The sequence below is a fragment of the Gadus macrocephalus genome, chromosome 16, assembly GCF_031168955.1.
Source record: "Gadus macrocephalus chromosome 16, ASM3116895v1".
NCBI classification, from domain to species: domain Eukaryota; kingdom Metazoa; phylum Chordata; class Actinopteri; order Gadiformes; family Gadidae; genus Gadus; species Gadus macrocephalus.
Window position 1 is genome coordinate 29,183,935 of NC_082397.1, and position 20,927 is coordinate 29,204,861.

The window sequence follows — 20,927 nt, forward strand, 5'->3', positions numbered from 1 at the left end:
CTGAAGCAGAGTCCTGCACGGGTAACGATAACACAGTAGGCATACTCCTGGTTGAAAATAATAAAAATAAAAGTCACATTTATTTCGTCAATGTTAATTTACAAAAATATAGGCCTATATTAAAAACAAAAGAACTAGCCTAAACAAATGCTCAGCTAATGAGATGGCTGATGTTGCTTTGCAGACGTTAATTTCTGTATGTCAGGTTCCAGTGATGACAGCCTCAATCTGAGATCTGGTTCAATATTAAGTCTGTTCCGATATTTTGTCTTCAACATGACCAGGGATGAAAATCCTGAGTCACAGAGGTTAGTGGTTGGTAAAGGCACAAGCAGCTTCAGGGTTTTGTCGGAAAGTTTGGGGTATTCCTTGGCAACTTTCAGCCAAAAAGCAGGCATGCATCCCTCAGAAAAGTCCATTTTCAAAGCACTGTCACAGGACAGTTCGGCCAGGCTGACTTGCTCTCTGGAGGTGAGGTTTGTCAGGGTGTATCATCATGGGTGGCGAACGGATTTCTTACCCAGTTCGCTGTTTGGTCGGGGGCTGGGAAATAATTCCATAGCTGCGTTCTCAGCAGGTGCAAGTGCTGTTTGATGTCATCTTGCAAAGAACTTGAAAGGTGCATGTATGAGCTGTGTAAAAAATCTGAAAGATTTGGAAATGAGTCATAGTTTGCGTCCTCCACACGCCTGGCTCACATCCCCATCTTCTTGATTGTTGCTTCGACTTTATCTTGCGTATGAAAAAGAGTGACGCTCTTCCCCTCTAGACTCCTATTTAGTCCATTTAATTGCTCAAAAATGTCAGACAGATATGCCAACTAGGCAAGCCAGTCTGCATCATTAAATCGGCCAGAGAGGTCGAACTTGCTCTCCAGTAGGAACAGTCTCACCTTATCTTGTAACTCGTAAAGACGTGCAAGCCCCTTCCCTCTTGACAGCCACCGGACCTCGGTATGGAGCAGCAATTGTCGGTGCTCACTGCCCATCTCGTCGCATAAATCTTGAATTCAGTGGACGGGCCTTGATGATATTGACAGTTTTCACTGCTTCATCCAGAACAGTTTCGATATCAGGAGGCATTATTTTGGCTGCAAGGGCCTATCTGAGTGGATAGATTTTGCTGGCGGAGAAACTTCTTGCACACATTTAGCAAGGCCGCTGTGTTGGCCTATCATCGCTGCTGCCCCGTCTGTGCTTATTCCCATGTATCTTGGCCAATAAATTCCATGTTCTGTGATGAAACCGTTCAACATGTCAAAAAGTGCCTCTGCGGTTGTGCGTGTCTGCAAAAGGTTTACAAAAGAGAAAGTCCTCCTATTTCTCCGTTGTGTTCCTACCTTATGTAGGCGAGCAGGTGGGCATGGTTAGCTATATCGGTTGACTCGTCAAACTGAAGAACAAAAAATCGACTGGCTTTGATCCGCAATATTAGTTGTTCGTTCACATTGATGGCCATCTCCTCTCCTCCTCCCTTCTGCGCTGCAGTGTTTGTTTGACAACGGAATCAAGTCCATTTGCTTTATGGCTTTGTCACCCAGCATTACAATCACACTCTCTTTAATTGCTGGCAACATCACTTCCTCCCCGAGTGTATGTGGCATGCCTCTTTTCGCAATGAGTCGGGACAACCGGTACGAGACTTCCACTGCTTTAGCAGTCGCACCGCCAGTAGATGTCGATTGCATTACCTTCTTGCTTGTGCGGTATTCCTGGAGCTTGCTTTTAAAAAAACCGACTGGCTTGGACTTGAATTCCCCATGCTTGGTTTCCAGATGCCGGCAAAGATTTGCAGGTTTCATGCTCTCATTAGCCTCGTAGCAACAAACGCAAATGGGCAATGGCTGGTCTTTTGGGCCGGTGTAGGTGAATCCTAATTCTAAGTAGCTAAGTAGATTTTCTTTTCACCCTCCTTTTCTTAGTTCCCTTGTGAGGAATATGGCTTGTAGATGCCTCCGACTCACTATCAATCTCTTCAATGTTGGTAACCTCTCCCTCTTTTCTCTTCAGAGAACCTGTTGCCATCCACCGATCCATCTTGTGGTTCTTAGCACTGAATGTCAAAGTTACCTCCTACTAGGGATGGGAATTGATAAGAATTTCACGATTCCGATTCTGCTTATCGATCCGATTCCTTATCGATCGTCTTATCAATTCTCATTGGGTGAGAAAATAAGTACAAATGTGTTTGTTTGTATTAAATCTCCTTAATATCTGATCAGAAGTGCGTCTTGTATTAGGAAATTGTACATTTTCAAATCAATTGGTCTAGACAAAAAAATATATGTTTGGCTTTTTAAGCCAAAATGCCATCATTATGTGCCATAAAACTAAAAACACAGACTGAAAACAGTCAAGTAAGAGCTTGTGCCTTTTGCAATGCTAACAGTGCTCATTTGCATTAAACTTTAAATGAAGTATTGATTAGACAGATTTATTAGATGGGCCTACCTAATAAACCGTTCGAACGTACAAGACCGGAAACCATAGCAACGCCGGTAAACAAACCCCGAGAAGCCCAATCCCTATGAGAGCTCCCCGCGCTACGGCCATCCGGAGGGCGAACAGAGCTGTTGGCCGTGATATTATATTATATTATATATAGAGCAATCACTTTCTCCTCCATGCTGCAGTTCACCCCGGACTGCACTGCACTGAGTTTGACGGTTGAACGCTGATTGGCTGTTACGTTACACATGTCACTCAGTTGTCACGCTGTTGAACCCTGATTGGCTGTCACGACAAAAAATTGTCGCCGGTTTTCTCTCGCGAAAAATTCGCCCGATACGCGTCTCTATGTTCACTTTGTATGGGATCTTATCGCCCCGTCGCGTTTGGTGTGAACGCACAATGCGCTTCTTCCTCGGCGGCGCCATGTTTGCTGCGTTCTGAAGCAAAACAAAGCAGCGTGTGTGTGACGTCATGACACATTTGCCGCGACCGGAACCGATAAGCAGAATCATTAAGCAGGCTTGCTAATGATTCCATGGAATCGGTTTACTCTGCACCGGTTCTGAACAAGAACCGGTTCTCGATTCCCATCCCTACCTCCTACTAGACCGAATATTCTGGAACGTGCTAATCCTTGCACTAGTCTATTTTAGTAATCAAACAATACCTTCAATTTGATTTAAATTTTATTTCATACATACATATTTGTATAAAAAATAAATTATGAAAAATATTATTTTATATTTTAGTTTGCTTTTCGCCGGACCACCTGCAGTACCGTGGCGGACCACAGTTTGAAAATCACTGGTGTAGATGATAACACACAGTGTTGGATCAGTGGTTCTCTTTTTAACTTTTTATACCGGGTACCACCTCCAAATATTGGTCTCCCCATGTGCCACCATTATGACCGTTACAGTAAAGATGGTAGTGTAGGCCTACGGCCCTATTCATCTATGCACAGCTCTCGCAGGAGGCTAATTTAACAATTGTCTACCAACAATCTTTTTTGAAAAAGCCTTATTATTATTAAATGATAAGACTAATGAGAAGGCTTCGTGTTCGGTTGTAAGATGACGTTTTAGATGCGATGATTTGAAGGATTCATATCTAAGAACACCATCACATACCACCTGTGCTCGGTTCACTCTCATAGTTTGCTCAAAATATTTTCCCTCTGTCTGCACTTCACTTCCAAATAGTTCCTGCTTGGAGCCACAATCGCAGTGTTTTTTAATCATTCATTATTTTAGCACTTCTTGTCGTCAGTTTAGTCTGTAATAGTCAAAGGCAAAACTTATTTTTTACCCCATTTTAACGATCTCATGGTTAGTATATTTCCATTTTACTAGTATTTTCATATTATGATGAATTTTATAAACATAGAAATTCCTCTGCGTACCACTGAATAGCACAGTACCACAGTTTGAGAACCACTGGTGCAGATGATAACGCAGTGTGTGGATGGTTTAGATGTTAACATACAGTGTGTTTATGGTGTAGAGATGGTAACAGACAGTGTGTGTGTGTGTGTGTACCTCCCTGTAGTGTTTTTGTTGTGTGCGTGTGAGGACCTCCCATGAAGTGTGTTTATGGTGTGTGAGGACCTCCCTGTGGTGTGTTTAGGTTGTGTGTGAGGACCTCCAGGAAGTGTTTATGCTTTGTGTGGACTTGCCTGTCGTGTGTTTATGGTGTTTGAGGACCTCCCTGTTGTGTGTTTATGGTGTGAGGACCTCCCTGTAGTGTGATTTTATGGTGTGTGAGGACCTCCCTGTCGTGTGTTTATGGTGTGTGAGGACATCCCTGTCGTGTGTTCATGTGTGTGACCTTGTGTGCCCTACAGGAGGAGTTGTTCCCTCAATCCAAGCCTTGCCCTGCGAAGCCACCAGCTTCCTTCAGAGCAATATGATGCCTGGCAACAACAACATGATGCCTAGCAACAGCAGCATGCCAAGAAACATGATGCCTTGCAACAATATGATGCCTTGCAACAATATGCTGCCTAGCAACCGTTTCCCTGCCTACATCTCTTCCTCTTCCTCCGTCTTTGTGGGGCCAGGCAATACTGGTGCCCAGCATGCAGTGACATCAACCTCGCCAAACGTCCCCTCTGGCCAATCACAGCACCTCAGCTCTCTGATGGACAGCCACCTCTTCCATTGAAACGTCGGGATGGCAAAGTTTTATACATGACTAGTTAGGGGTCCGAGCAGCGAAGCTGCTTGGCCCCTATTGTTTCTGTAAAGTTTTATTTTTTCTCAAATTCTGTAAGTCATACTGCAGCCTATACCGTAAGTCAAAAACTCACCCCATTTTCAGGTATGGTTACCAATAACCCCCTCTACCCATAAACCTACATTTGTGTTACTGCACCCAAAGGTGGCTCTATTGTAAAAAAAATCTCTTTAATCTCTAGAATCAGACGCATTTTTAGCTCTTATGTCCTAAAAATGTATGCTTTTCCCACAATTTCATATTAAAGTGAGTTAAATTAACATGAAAAAAAGATTCACGGCTACAAAAATAATCCAAAATTCACAAATCGCCACATAAAATCTTAAAACCAAGCCTCACAAAAATTATCAAACAGAATTTGTTTTGCTTAGTTCCATTTGAGAAATATTGGCCAATAAAGTTGGAGCAGTAAGCCCATTTTTATGACCATTTTTGTTATTGTATAAAAAATTTATATTTCTTCTGTTAGTGTTCATGATAACAAATTTTATTTCCACAGAATCGCATAGATTTTTCAGGTATTTGCTTTTAAGAAAGCCCTTAATTCATTTGAGAAATGTTTGCTTGGAGTTTTCTGGATGTTTTGTGCTTATCAATAGACATTTTCAGCATGTGAATGAAGCTACATTTCAGGTTTGTCAGTGGCTCAATGGGATAATGCCTTGTACTGGTGATCAATAGTTTGAGAGTTTGAATCCCGATTAGACAATTATCAACAAGCTGATCATGATATTGCCATTGCTCTGCAGCCCAGTCACCTGAAAGCAGAGGCACAGTATGGCATTAAGGGGAATATCAACATCTTTCCTTTATAATTATGTCATATTTATACATCTTCCACTGTGTTCTTGACTTTTCATTTTGCTCTGACCCCATTAATCACCGCTTGCGGTTATATTTATTCTTGTGATTCTGTGCTTATTTAATGTATTAAAGAAGTAGAAGCTGGTCATAGGAGGCAAAGTCTGTTGTTTTAAACAAGACATGACGTCAAAATTAATTTTCACTATGAGATAGGAAAAATATGTGTGATTCTGATTTCCTATATGGATTAAATAATGTACATGTTCCATGTTTCTACCAAGTGAGCGGAGCATACAATATGTGGGCAGTCAGTATGTCAATCATACCATGCTTTGTCCAAAGATGAGGGCGGACCTACCATGGAGACGAGGGTTGGAGAGACAAGTAATCACGAAGATCACTCACCGAGGAGACGGATGGCCAACCCCAATGCTCAGTTTAGCTAGTAAACATGGACTTAATAAATTGATTGACTTGAACATTTCAATAATTTGTTTGTAGGTAGACTGATTCATATTCTAAACTTTTCTAATAATAATTTGAACAACTTCTAACAAACTCCACTAACTCATTATGGACGAGAGAGACCCGATTCCTTGTTAACCTGGATAGATCTAGGATTTCACTGAAGCAATTCAAATTAAAAACCATTTTCTACCCCGGTTCTTTCTGGTTGTTGGAGTACAATTCTTTATCAGGTCTTTATTTATTACCATGCAAGAAATATGGGTGGATTAATAAAGAAACAAGGTGTTACATTTGTTTATAGATATATAGCCAGTGGCGGTCTTAACATAGAGGCATAGGGAACTGTCGCTTGCCCCCCAACCCCCAACCAACCTCACTCAATCATTCTTTTTTATCATGAGCGCTTCAAAAGAATGGTAAATATTATGTTTCTGAATAATACGATGAATCGTTTAAGTTGTAGTTAAAATGTCCAGTACATGGTTATGTCCCTGCACAAACTCTCCCTACTTTCACAATGAAATGGAGTAGTCCGCGACGGTGCGCGGCGCGAAAGTCAAACACAGTGACAGGAGGACTGGGAGGTACACAAACAGACGAAGCAAGACTAGCCTAAATGCGAAATGAATGAAAGGGTTTGTAAATAAAGTGCCAAGTGGCTCAAATAAAAGAAGAAAGCGAAAAGACGTCGACAAGTATTTGCCCGCGCTGCTAAAGACACACTTTTTTACGGCTACTGTTGGGGATACAGACAGGAACAACAACGTCCAAAGCGTTGAACATTGCCCGGTTTCCCGATAACGTTCACTTTTAGCGCGCTGCGAAGACTCCTATGTTTAGACTTATCAAAGTTGTTTACCTCTATAGGCGTGGTTCCCGAACGGTCTCTTAGGATTTTTCTTAGGAAACACTCCTCGTTCATAAACGGCGCTGTCCAGAAAGAACGTGCTGAGATAGAGTTTCCATTTCATGCGCAGGCGCATTTCAATATTGCAGTCTGCGAATAAAACATTGCTCGAAATCCTTCTAGTAGGCCTAAACATTTATTTAACCATAGGCGAACATAGCATAGCCTACACCGATTTAAACAAAATATATAGAAAAGATGACATTTTGAAATGAAAACTAAATTGTGAATAGTTTATTTAGCTTATTATATAATACTGTTTATGCGGAAACTTGAAGTTGCGAGTTTTTGAAATAATTTGATTCGAGTCGAGACCTCGCCTTGCTGTAACCACGGCCCAAAAAAAGAACAGCCGAGACAACATCCTTAATTCAAACATGCCGTTTCATTTGGCCTCAATTGGCTACGGATGCGAACTGTTTCCCGAAACTTTGTTAAAGCCTTCTTAACGCTACGTCATTCGTAACCTCTTCTCTAAGTTCTTTGCGGGTTTCCTGAAACGTTCTTTGCTACGTTCTTTGCTACGAATCTCTTTCGTAAGTCATTTGTTGGTAAGGTTGGTCTGAAGCGCTTGTAGAACCTTCTTGGCGCTACCATCGTGATGGTTCAGCTCCTGACGCCACTGTACCTTTAGAAATCCCTGTTGCGCATGGAACTGCCACATTGACAGTAGCCGCGTTCACATGAACACTTCTGATCCGATTAGATTTCTAATCTTAATAGATCTATTCCTATCATGCAATCCTAATGTTGGCTATATGGCATTTACAAAAGTAAAGTTAAGTGGACTTATATGATATATGTAAGGGATAATGTTGTAGGATGCTGGTCATTATTGGGAAAATAAGCCCCGACAGGGCGAAGCAAGACACCTCCGCTTTGCGTCGGGGTCCGGTTTGCCCTGAAGGGTATTGTTTTCGATAATGACCGGCGACGTTCTAAACATTATCCCGCTTATTACACGGCTGCTTTCCAAAACGAAACAATATCTTCACACAGTGTGTCTTTTTACAATTACCATTCGTAGTGTTGATCAGCAGAGAAAAAGTCTGCCTAAGACGTTGAAGTCGCTTAGCAACCGGACACGCTGCGGCTGATAAGTTACCGGACTACTTACGGAGTGATAACAACAATACATTTGGTCTCCAACAATACATTTTGTCTGACAAGTAGGTTGTGTCATATCTGGCTGTAGGTGAGTTTGGTAACTAAGATTCCTAGTGTTTAGAATTCCGATTGTTGTTTTAACTTTCCATCTGTTACTACTGTGTGATTTAGGCCTATTTAGTCTGCCTATTTAGCAGAGTGATCAGTTAAGAGGCCACTCTGTCTAGTTTCTGTCACTTAAGGTGAAACAAAAGGCTTGATAGCTGGGCGGAGCTAATTCTTCCTGAGCTACCATGCCCATTTATGGGCTAGCTATTGTTAGCGTCAGAACCCAGCAAACGAAGACCCGGGAAACAAAGACTAAGGTAGTCTCTGCGGGATTCAAGACCCGGGAAACAAACCCTTGCTTACACTGACCTTGAGGTGATGGGAGGTCTCTGGAACTGCCAATCGGCGGTTAAGAAGGCGGACTCGATTTCAGCCTACGCGTCCCTCATGACCCTTCACTTCATGGCCCTGACAGAGACCTGGATCACTCCAGAGAACTCTGCTACTCCTGCTGCCCTCTCCACCGTCTACTCATTCTCGCACACCCCTAGACCATCCGGGCGAGGAGGGGGGACCGGACTCCTCATCACGCCCATGTGGTCCTACCAGGTCCTTCCACTAGAACACTTGGCCAGATCTGCGTTTGAACTCCACGCTGTCACGGTCACCATTCCTATCAAGCTCTCCATTGTGGGGATCTACCGTCCTCCAGGTCCCCTCCGTGACTTCTACGACGAGATGGATGCCCTCCTCAGCTGCTTTCCTAAGGATGGCAACCCACTCGTTATCCTCGGCGACTTCAACATCCTGCCAGAGAAGTTGCACTCACCTGAACTAACCAACTTTTTCGCCACCTTTGACTTAACACTATCCCCTTCTCCTCCCACACACAGGGCCGGGAACCAGCTTGACCTAATATTCATCAGGTCCTGCGGCACCTCTGCTCTCTCCTTAACCCCCCTCCCTGTGTCTGACCATCACTTTGTTGATTTTTCTCTCCCCTTGAAATCCTCTCCCCCCCTCCTCTCTAGTCCCCACATTGACACCACTCGCCGTAACCTCAAATCCCTCTCTCCCTCTACGTTTGCCTCTATTGTTCTGTCTTCACTACCTTCTATCGAACGATTCTCTCAACTATCTACAAATGACACTGCTATCCTCCCTCTCCTCCTCCTTGGATTCCCTCTGTCCCTTCCACTCCAGACCAGTGCGATCCTTACCACCCCCGCCTTGGCTGTCCCATCCTCTGCGGACTTGTAGAACAAAGTTGCGAGCAGTTGAGAGGAAATGGAAGAGATCAGACTGTCCTAATGATCTATCTCACTAACTTCTCCTTATTTCAGATTTCACCTCTTGTGTGTCAACAACCAAATCTGCCTTCTACCGGAACAAAATCAACTCCTCTGCCTCAAACCCCAGGAAACTGTTTTCCCTGTTCTCGTCCCTCCTCAACCCTCCCTCACCCCCACCTCCTTCCTGCCTCACTGCTGATGACTTTGTTACCTACTTTACCCAGAAAGTGAAGGACATTAGCTCCTCTTTTATCCCTGCCTCCATTCTCCCTCCTCCCATCCCCTCCTCTGTCTTTACCCAATTTAGCCCTCTCACCTCTGATGAGGTCAACAGAATAATAACATCTAACCATGCCACCACCTTCCCCCTTCACGCTATCCCCTCCTCTCTCCTCCAGGATGTCTCAAGCGAGATCCTGCCATTTCTCACCTCAATTATCAACTCCTCCCTCACTTCAGGCATTGTTCCAGCGTCTTTCAAGACTGCCAGATTAAAGCCTCTCCTCAAAAAAACAACTCTTAATACCACCGACATCCAGAACTACAGACCTCTTCTTTCATTCCTGTCTAAAACACTGGAACGTGCCGTTGCTAACCAAATGTCCTCCTATCTCTCATCTAACAACCTCCTTGACCCTCACCAGTCAGGTTTTAAGAAGGCACACTCCACTGAGACGGCTCTCCTCGCGGTGACTGAGTCCCTCCGTGCTGCCAGAGCCTCGTCCCTCTCATCGGTTCTCATTCTCCTCGACCTGTCTGCAGCATTTGTTTTCAATAGGGTCTAAAGGTGTCAACACTGTTTCTGAATGTGATACAGGGATGGAAAAACCTTATTATGTGTATGTAAGGGTAAATGAGAAACGGTTAAAAATGGAAGTAGACACAGGAGCAGCCGTGTCTGTCATTTCAGAACAACTGTACAAGCGTAGGTTTAAGAGAGCAAAGCTAATGCCTACAAATTGTGTGCTAAGAACCTACAGTAAACACTCACTAGGCGTGAGAGGGAGTATTTCTTTTAAGGTAAAGTGTAATGGGAACATTTGCTGAAAAGCTGAAAAAGCTGCAAAGCAGGTTATTGGCAGACTTAAATGACAGCCACTGGGGCATGGTGAAAATGAAGTCTCTCTCCAGAAGCTTATTTTGGTGGCCTACACTTGATGAGGATATTGAAAGTGAGGTAAATAAGTGTGACATATGTAAGCAGCAGCGTAGCATGCCTGCCACAGCACCTGTGCATACATGGAGATGGGCCTCAGGTCCATGGGAGAGAATACACCTTGATTTTGCAGAAGTCAAAAAGGAAATGTTTCTTGTGGTTATGGATGCATATGCTCGCTGGCCTGAAATAATACACATGCAAACCACTACAGCCAGCAAAACTATTGAAGCATTAAGAAACCTTTTTGCAGCATACGGTTTACCAAAAGAGGTGGTGTCAGATAATGAACCTCAATTGACTTCAGGTGAATTTGAGACATTCCTTAAAATGAATGCTGTTAAGCACATTAAAACTCCAGCTTATCATCCAGCCTCAAACGGATTGGCTGAAAGACTGTTCCAAAACTTTAAAAGGTCTTTAGCCAAGAACAGAGTAGTGGGTGGCATGACGTTGCAGCATTGTATCGCTAACTTCTTGTATGGCTACAGGAACATGCCACATACAACGCCAGTAGAGCTGTTTCTTAAAAGACAGGTCTGGACTAGACTTGCGATAGTGAAACCAGAAGTGTCTCCATCGTTCCACACAGGTAGTTTTCCAAAACAGTCAGAGATAAAAAGGAAAGTGAGATCTTTCTCTATGGGTCAGGCTGTGCTTGTTAAAAACTACAGGGGAGGAGAGAAGTGGTTGGATGGTGTAATAACTGATGTTTTGGGTCCTGTAACTTACTTGGTGTCTGTAAATGGGACATGTGTAAAAAGACATGTAAATCAGATGCTGGATGCAAAGAAAAAGAATGCCATTCCAGAAAAGACTATGAGTAACACTGAAGGAAACTGGGATTACCCCATTGATCCTGGAGATGACATGAGTGACATTGACACTGTTCCTGCTGTCTGTGAGCAGATGCATGTGAACCACCAAAGCTCAAGGGAGACTCAACGAGCTTGCGAAAACACTTCAAGTTCAGGATACACGGAGCGCCCTAAAAGGAATGTGCGCCCTCCTCAACGTTTGGACTTATAAAAAGAAAGAGACTTTTAAAAGAAAAGTCATGTTATAGAAATGCATTATCAATTGATACACAGGGGAAGTTGTTTTAAATACCTGGTAGGTGTGTGCATTTATTTTTCTTTGGTATTATTTGTACCAGGATAATTGTTGTTCAAAATAAGGGTACAAAAGAAAAAAAAAATTAAGTTTAAAGCTACAGGGGAGGAGCTGTGGTGTTTGAATGGAAAACATGTTATATCCTGTTATGCCTGTAGGGGGCGCGGTAGAATCTAAGTAACTGTGTAACCATGAGTTACCAGAAGAAGCCAGTCTGTAAGAGGAACAGACATGTTCATGTTGCTGTTCGCCTGCTATTAAAGTAGCCACGTTTCTATGTATATTCCTCTCTGTCGTTTTTCATCTCTAGTATCCACACAGTCTGTAGAGACACAACAGTACCCTTCGGCGTCTTCTGCAGACGGAAAGGGGTTGCTCCAGCAGCCCATTCACTCCTGTATTAACCCGACTACGTCTCTAATAGACGCTGTGAGCATCTTTCCTATTGGATCGTTTTTAGGATATTTTTCTGTGAAAATGGCGGACATACTTTTTATTCTGGGTGGAAAATATGCTATTTTAGCATAGTTACGCCATTAAAAGTGTTTATGTAAACATTTTTTGCGAGAAATGTGCATCTTACTTTCATAATCTTCGCTCGGTGAATGTGAAGGATGTTTGGTTTGATAGTTATGACGAAGAATATTTCAGGTCTCCACATAATTATAATAACATGGTTGCTATGGACGCATAAACCAGCAGCTCGCATGCCGTTTAAATCATGGCTATAAAACCATTGTCTTTGCTGATTATGTAAGGGATAATGCATAGAACGCCTTCCATTATCACGAAAATAAGCCCCGACAGGACACCTCCGCTGCGCGTCTGTGTCCTGTTTGGACTTATTTTCGATAATGACCGGCGACGTTCTATACATTAACCTGCTTATTACACGGATACTTGCCAAAACGAGCAGAGAAATAGTCTGCCAAAGACGTAGATGTCGCTTAGCAACCGAGTACGCTGGGGTTGACAAGTTCCCAGACTATTTGCGGAGTGATACCGAAGACGTCATTCGAGGCAAAAAATATTTTGTTTACCTTGACAGCGGTCAATTATACTTGGCAACGGTGAATTATCAAATATATTTCACGCCGGAAGTTGTGAAGGGCCCATGCAAGTGAACCGAGCGTTCCACGGCATTGAGAAGACCCGTGTAATAAGTTATTTTATGTAACCGTGTAATAATGTTCCCCTATTGAACCCCATTATGGTGTCTTCTTTCTTGGGATTTCCGGGTGAGCGGCTGCTCCAGTCACTCTTAAATTAACTCAACATCGGCTCCAATAGACGCTATCTGTCCTAGTGGATAGTTATAAGAAAGATGTTTATGGCTAGACAGATGTTTCAATGACGTCAGGGTTGCTAGGGGCGGGCTGAAAGACGCCGTGAGCACCTGTCCCATTGGAAGACAAAGGACCTATCCCGGTACTAGTGTAATGTCCGTTTTTAGGTTTTTACCCTAACGATGATTTTAAAATGATATCTGTGATGTTTTCTTGCCCCTGACACAGCATTGTATCCTTGTTCATTACACAAGCCAATGTTACGTACATCTGTTTCCGGATTTTCCGACCGGCGTCCTTGGCGGAAGTTGCAGTTTTTCCTTTACCTCAGGTAAGAGCATAGATATATATATTAACTAGATGCCTCGTCCGCGGTGCTGGCCAATGGAGTCGAACGTCACCACTGGCGCCCATTTTACCACAGTAAGCTGCTCACCAATAACATTGTGTTGGACCCCGGTTGGTTACTAGCGTTAGTGTAGTCTGATTCACTAAAGTGCTGGCTACAAACAAACGTGCTACCTTGTTTTATTTAAAAGTTTGGCCCTTCATCCCGGCGAACCGCTTGAATCCACTTCTTCCTTAGACTCAATTCAGTCGGGAATCCTTGAAAACTTAAGTAGGGTTGGTGTTGTTTGTTAGATGTACAAAGTGGAACAGAGCAGTGACATCTAGCCTTTGTTTCAGCCATTGTTGAAGTGCGCCGGAAGTGTTCATTCACAACGAAGACAAATCCCGCCAATGGAACCCGGAAGCGTGATAACCCTATAGCCCTATTATTCCGTACGGATTCCGTTCGGAATAACTGCCAAACCGCACGGATTCCGCACGGATTCTAGGGCCAGTTAGTGGCCTTCTTGGCTTTCCATACACCACTAGCTAGTGGAAAATACATTTGTGTCTAGTACAGTGTTATGTTAGGCTATAATTGTGATGGCAGTGTGTGAAGTAGCCGTCAATATTCGGGGGTGTCCTCCACATCCCCCGATTGTTGCGTGTCCCCTGATCTAAATGTTCTCAATATGACGTTACAATATTATCTATATATTCCGTTGCATGGCTGTCCTGGGAGAGCAGTACGCATTTTAAAAAACACCTGTAATCAGCGTGACTATGAATTTCCCAGCCGATCCAGGGGGGCTCTTCAATCATTTATTTAGGAGGATTTTCTACCGTCATCCTCCAGTTTATCGCAAACATCTGGAGATAAGTCGGTTTAATTAAATACTCAAGTGAAATACAAGTAGGTACCTCCAAATTGCGCTTATTGTACAGTACTTCAGTAAGGGCATTTACAATCCATCACTAAAGATTTTATAGAGTATTCAGATTCAGCGGATTTAATATTTGTTTGTATAGGCCTAATCTTCACAACTCGCAGCAATGCAATGTTAATTTATCATCATGGGAAATGAGTATTCTGATTCAGCGCATTTAATATGTATTTGTATAATCTTCACAACTCACAGCAATGAAATGTTAATTTGTCATCATGGGAAATAGCATATAAACAAGCTTCATAAAAAAGAAAAGTTTCTAAGCAGTAGGCCTACTACATATTTCTCAACGGAAACTATGGAAGCATATATGTAGCAAAATTCAAATGGCAATGCAATTTGAAATTTGCAATTAAATAAGTCATTACATTATGCAATTGACAATTCATTATGGAATTTTATAATGTAATTTGTAAATAAGTTATTCAAAGTGTATTTTAATATGCAAAAAGTGACAATGCAATCCTCAATTAAATTTGCAAAAGTTATAACAATAAAAATAGAATAACATTTTTTCAAATTCTTTGAGTTCCTTTATTCAAATTGAAAAGCTATAGCGTCCCCGTTATTGCAATCCACTTCGCCACGCTCCGTGTGTTGCGATATTCAAATGACATTTCAATCCGCAAAACGCTTTGCAAAAGATTTCGTAAAACGTTTTGCAAAACGTTTTCCAAAACGTAATCCAAAACGTTTTCCAAAAAGTCAATATGCAAAGTGGCAAACATATCAGCCAATCAGCGTCTGGGCGGGAACTACGTCACTTCCTCTTGCCTCCAAGGGTATCTCCACGGTGGATCTCCCAACCATAGATATATCTATTAATTAGATGCCTCGTCCGCGGTGCTGGCCAATCTGTGTCCCAATTCAGGGGACGCATCCTTCGAAGGACGCAGTGTCTATGAAGGTGTGGCCTTCGTAGACCGTGAAGGCCGGACCGAAGGCCGAACGAACGTTTTTATATGAGACGGTCTTCCCTACGGAGCATTTGAAGTTTGCGTAACAAGCCGTTAACACCCTTTACCTTGCGTGATGACGCGCCGCTCCTGTCACCTAGCAACCCTGACAGCTGCGGTTCAAACCAGACGGCGGAGGAAAAATATGGAGCCGTTTTATATAACCTATTCAGAGATGTCCACCTTCACTTAGATGTCCACTTCTTACTTTATTTTTACTTTTATTTTATTGTATTTTATTCATAATTTTCTATTTTTTATAACCTTATCTTCTATGCTTGTAATTTCTATTTGTACGGAGCACCTGGAACAAAACAATTCCCCCCCTGGGATCAATGAAGTTTTCTGATTCTGATTCTGTTATATTATAATTATTTAAAATATAACGTTAATAAGTTTAACATTATATGGCTCGTGTTAATGAAATTGAACTTTGACAATAAAGTTACAAATTTAAAATAGTCCCAACTTTATTTTAATACAAAAAAATAATGTACATAGTTTTGTCATTGAATAATGTAATTTGCTGCAACTGCCGCTTCCGCTCTCTCTGACTGAAAAAAATCCAACGCGCAATGAATCTTGGGATACGTTGGGCCGTGAAGGATACATCTGGTGTATCCTATAAATCCGGGAAAAGAAGGCTGCATTTGTCGGCCGCATTTGAAGGAGCCTTCGAAATGGGACAGCCCTTGACGCGTCGCAGTGACGCAATCGCCCTTCGAATGCACCCTTCGAAGGATGCGTCCCAATCCAGTGTTTACGAAAACGTACACTGTCAACGTATGCTTTTGGCGACTGGGTTGGCTCTCAGATAAACGTGTTTCTAACAAGTTACATATAGTAACGGTTTAATAACACAAACGCAGGAAACACGTGAGCTGCTAGTTTAGCGAAAGCAGCGTCCCTAGCAACCTGACGTCGTTGAAACATGCGAGCGAGCCGATAAAATCTTCCTAATAACTATAAAACTAAAGATCAGACACAATTACTGACTGAGTGACTATTATATGTAAAAAGTATATTTCTCACTAGAAATGTTATTAACAATCGGTCCTAAAATATTGCATTTCCCATTCAGATAATAAAGATTAATAAAGATCATACACATTCACTGACTGAAGATTATTCAAGGAAAAAGTACATTTCTCGCTAGAAATGTCATTAGAAACACGTTTAATGGTGAATCTGTCAAACAAATCAATAGACAATAGTTGCATAACGTGACGGCATCACCGTTGATAGACATTGATTTCCTTTCATCTATATCCGACGGTGAGGGATTAACATGAATGTCTATCTGACGGACCCCCGCGTTGAAAAATGTCGAAAAAGGTACCCATTTTTCGTCGGAAATTGACGCCAGGGATCCTTGGCCATGCGTCACACATTTGACGAGTAGGGAGTGAGACTGTGTTGGTCAAAACGTACCAGTGAGGATAAGTCGCATATCCCAGGGGTCCCCAACCTTTTCAGCAGGACCGGCTTCATTCTCCGAAAAAATTCACGGACCGGCGGGGCGGGCCGGGGGGGGGGGGGTTGGGTTATGTTGCGCAGAGGTTGCCAATTTGTTGTTCTATTTCATCCTTAAGGTGCTTCAAGCACTGGATTTATCCGTCTCGCGCATGCGCAGTTCGAGTACCTAATATCAACAAAGTCACCTGTGACCCCTGATGAGCTCCGGACAGCCTATATCTTCCGGTGACCTTTTCATCTTCTCGCTTCACAGGTATCGTATCACCTTGCTAGCTAAAAGCTAATTGGCTATTATTATCATTGATCGTTCGTTGCTGGTGGCCTTGCGACATATTGTCGGAGCCGTGAGCTGCTCACCCTCCAAAGGCCGCAACGGACCCGCCGAGAGGTTCGGATTGCGTGGAACGCATCTCCCTCGGCTGGATAAGTTTACTTTGTGGTTATAATTTCGTGTTTCGGTGAAGGCAGTGTACCCGCTCCCTCTCCCGGCGTTTGTACTGCGCTTATCATTTAATTTCTCCCGGCGTTTTGTATTGCGCTTATCACTTAATTTCAAGTTCTGTATCGTTGCTATTGGTGACGGCAGTGTGTGCGCTCCCACTCCCGGCTTAGGTACATTTTACCTCGGTGCCAACTCGGTTGTGCCCGCTTTGTGTTAACTGGTGAAGGCAGTGTTTTCGCTCCCGCTCCCAGCATTTATAGTTATATTTAGCCTTGTAGTTAGTAGCAGTGCTCCCGCTGAAGCTAACTGTCTGGGCTGTTATCCCGGCAACATTTGTCGGTGAAGGCTGTGCTTTCGCTCCCTCTCCCGGCATTTATACTGCACTTATTATTATCTACGTTTCGTTCTGACCGCTACCCTCAACTGGTGAAGGCAGTGCTCTCGCTCCCGCTCCCAGCAGAGGTGTGACTGTAGTTGGTAGCAGGGGCGGACTGGCCATCGGGAGGTTCGGGAGATTTCCCGAACGGCCGGACGATTTCAGGCCGAGCCGGCCGGCCATAATTCATTTAGATTATTATTTTATTTTTTATTATTATATATTTATATATTTTTTTTTTTTGTAAAAGATGTAAAAAAAAAATGAAAAAGTTAAGTAAACCTTGATTTGGGGTGGCCTGCTGCCGGATATTTACTTACAGCGCGAAACGGAGCTCTTGCCTGACGGTGAAACGGGGCCGATGTATGACTGTCAATTTAGAGGGGGGAGCACCCCCACAGTGTATGGGGACAAAGCGAGCGGCCAAAGCGAGCGGCCGAACGGCCCCTCCCAACTTGGACTGCTCCGTGGTCTGTCATTTCTGATTGGCTCAGCCTGACACACGGCCGGGTCACTTACCCGGTACTTCTCGTTGATCTCACTGAAGTTACACAGAAATACGAAAATGTCAAAAAGGAAAAAAGGTGGTGGAGAGGCAAAAGAATTGGATGGCGCTCAGAAGTTGAGGTTGAAAAGGAAAAAAATGTTAGAGCAAGACGCAGCCAAATGTGCTAAATTAACCGACCTTTTTCCGTGGAAAAGCCAAGGTTGACGGCGACGCCCCTGTCAGCGAGACCAATGGTTAGGCGGGAACAGGACACAGCAGCATAGCTATGACAGGTGCACTAGCGAGCATGTTTGGCAATATAATAATGACTTAAACTAATTATGGAAGTACCAGAGACGTCGGAGAACAATTCATAATATTAACACCGGTAACCACAGCAACGCACAACAAACCCCGGCCCGCCCCCATCTCCCAAACCCTGTGTATGTGTATGACAATTTTTTTCCACTAAAATAATTGTATCTTGCACTATTTAGATCATTTTCAGCCTTGATTTACCTTTCTAGGCACATGCAATTTCTAATATTTTGTACATTGACAAGATTGCTTATAAAATATTTCCCAGTGATCTTCACAATATTCTAAACACATGCACATCCCAACATTGACATGCCGTTGCAATGCACATATCCACGGATAAGGACTAGTTTTTTATTATTTTACACCGTGGCAAAATTCTACGCGAGCTATTCCCGCGGTCTCATAAAAGGCCTCTCCATCCCAAAGTCCCGGGCCAAATTTTTGGGCCAGTCCATCCCTGGTTGGTAGTGTTACGTATTTTAAGAACACAAGCTATATTTCCCTCACTTAACCACTAGGGAGTAGGACCATATATATAAGCCGTAAATACTATACATAGCCACAAGGGGAGCAAGACCTTACTGAAGGCTGCAATAAATACTTTAGCCACAGAAGGCAGCACCACAGACCAGGCGAGAAAGCCGAGGGTTACCTCACACCGGCTCCTCCCACTACTTCCGGACCGCGCTGTTCAGACCATAACAGCCTACAGATCGAGCATGTCTTCAGAATCTTCTTGGCAGCTATTAGACATACATGGGTTCATGTTTTTGATCAGCTAGGAGACACTCGCACGTGCTTAGATACATCTTCAATCTCTCTTTGCTTCAGAGTATCAGTTTACCATACCGAAAATACTTTATACCAAATAAAGTCTCTTTAAAGCTATTCCTTTGGATTCGATCACTTTCCTTGAAGAACTCAGCATAATTGGTGACCCTTGACGTTCTTGGGAAGTTCCGGACCGAGACTAGCGACCGCGAGGCCGTCAGGAAGCAGTGCAAGCTACTTACAGGCGCCACAAGAAAGTAGGGCTGCTCGATTATGGGAAAAATCATAATCACGATTATTTTGGTCAATATTGATATCACGATTATTCAAACGATTATTTTTGAGTTTGAAAACATGCATTTATTGACACAATCAAATATCACAGAAACACGTATAAGTATCCAAAATTAACTTTCTTCTTGTTTAAGTGCACTGCCACAACATTCTGAATATAACATTTGATTTTTATGAAACATTTCATGAATAAAATATATATACTACTAAGACCATCAAATATCACACAGAAACACGTATAAGTATCCAAAATTAACTTTCTTTGTGTTTGAGTGCACTGCCACAACATTCTGAATATAACATTAGATTTTTATAAAACATTTCATGAATAAAATATACATATTAAGACCATCAAATATCACACAGAAACACGTATAAGTATCCAAAATTAACTTTCTTTGTGTTTAAGTGCACTGACACAACATTCTGAATATAACATTTTGATAAAACATTTCATGAATAAAATACATATATTTACACAATCAATTATGACATAGAAACAATTATCTGTGCGTGTGCGCTCCTGTGTATGTGCTTGTGTGTGTGCTCCTGTGTGTAGCTCATCTGTGGGGTTACTTAAAGGTTTTTTGCCAGAAATACCAGCCTGTTAACATGATCAGGTTTCAGAGATGAGCGCAAGCAGGTAACAATATTTCCGCTTGTGCTAAATACTCGCTCTGAAGAGGAACTTGTGGCAGGAATACACAAGTATTTCCTGGCCAAATGTGAAAGACGTGGGTACATCCTTTTGGCATCTCTCCACCATGTCAGAGGGTCCTCCTCAGGATCTAGTGTCTCAGTGTGGAAATAGGACTGGATCTCTGAAGCAATGGCTTGGTCCTGTTGTGGAGGAGGCCCTGCAACCTTATCTGCAGTGACCTTGAAGAAGCTGGCCAGGTCCTTCTTCCTCTTCTTACCTGCACCAGCATCCTCTGCATCAGCAGGCAAAGCAGCCGTTTCATGCGGGGCTTTCTCCTTAGAGGCAAACAAAAAAAAGGGAATCATATTTAACAATTGTGTGTTAATATTACAATATTTGTAAACACATAAATTACTTTGTCTGATATTATTATAATAATTATTGTTATTATTATTATTACCATGGAATTCATCACATCCCTCATCTCCACTTTCAGTCTATCAACAATGGATCCACGGACGTCTTCGTCAACGTACTTTAGCTTGAATCTTGGGTCCAGGGCAGAGGCCACATCAAGTAGCTCTTGGGTTGTTCGGTCACTGTATTTGTCATTAAGATATGTCAGTATGTTGTGTTTGATTGTTTTTGCAAGTGGTGTGTCATCCTCCTGGTCTTTTAAGATCGAATTGTTGAAGAGGTGAAGGGTTGGTTTAACAAAAGACACACTAACATATCTCTCTCCTGAAAGTGCATCCGTGAACTCAACCAGAGGGCTTAGCGACTTATTAACAGCTTCTAGAACATCCACGTCCTGCCAAGAGAGTGTGAGATGTCTGAGTTTCCTGTCATTGGAAAGGACCTGAGCAATGGCCTTCTGCTGCTCAAGGACCCTCTCAATCATGGCCTGCCTGGACCCCCATCGGGTTGGACATTCTGTCTTCAGGGAGTGTTCAGGCAGATTCAACTGCTTCTGCACCAGTTGAAGCTCCCTCTTTTTTTTTCCAGCTGTAGGAGAAACTGC

General features: G+C 42.8%; 1 protein-coding gene across 4 annotated transcripts in view; it reads left to right on the forward strand.

Moving 5' to 3' along the window:
- si:ch211-67e16.4 (uncharacterized) overlaps positions 1-6,154 on the forward strand; it is a 65,745-nt gene extending 59,591 nt beyond the window's left edge. For 2 of the 4 annotated variants that reach the window (XM_060074684.1, XM_060074681.1), the window contains one exon: positions 4,294-6,154. In XM_060074684.1, coding sequence (XP_059930667.1) covers positions 4,294-4,613 — 320 coding nt within the window. In that variant the 3' untranslated portion in view covers positions 4,614-6,154. The remainder of the gene's footprint in view (positions 1-4,293) is intronic. The other 2 variants (XR_009529581.1, XM_060074685.1) reach the window with 2 other exon arrangements.
- Positions 6,155-20,927: the final 14,773 nt, after the last annotated feature.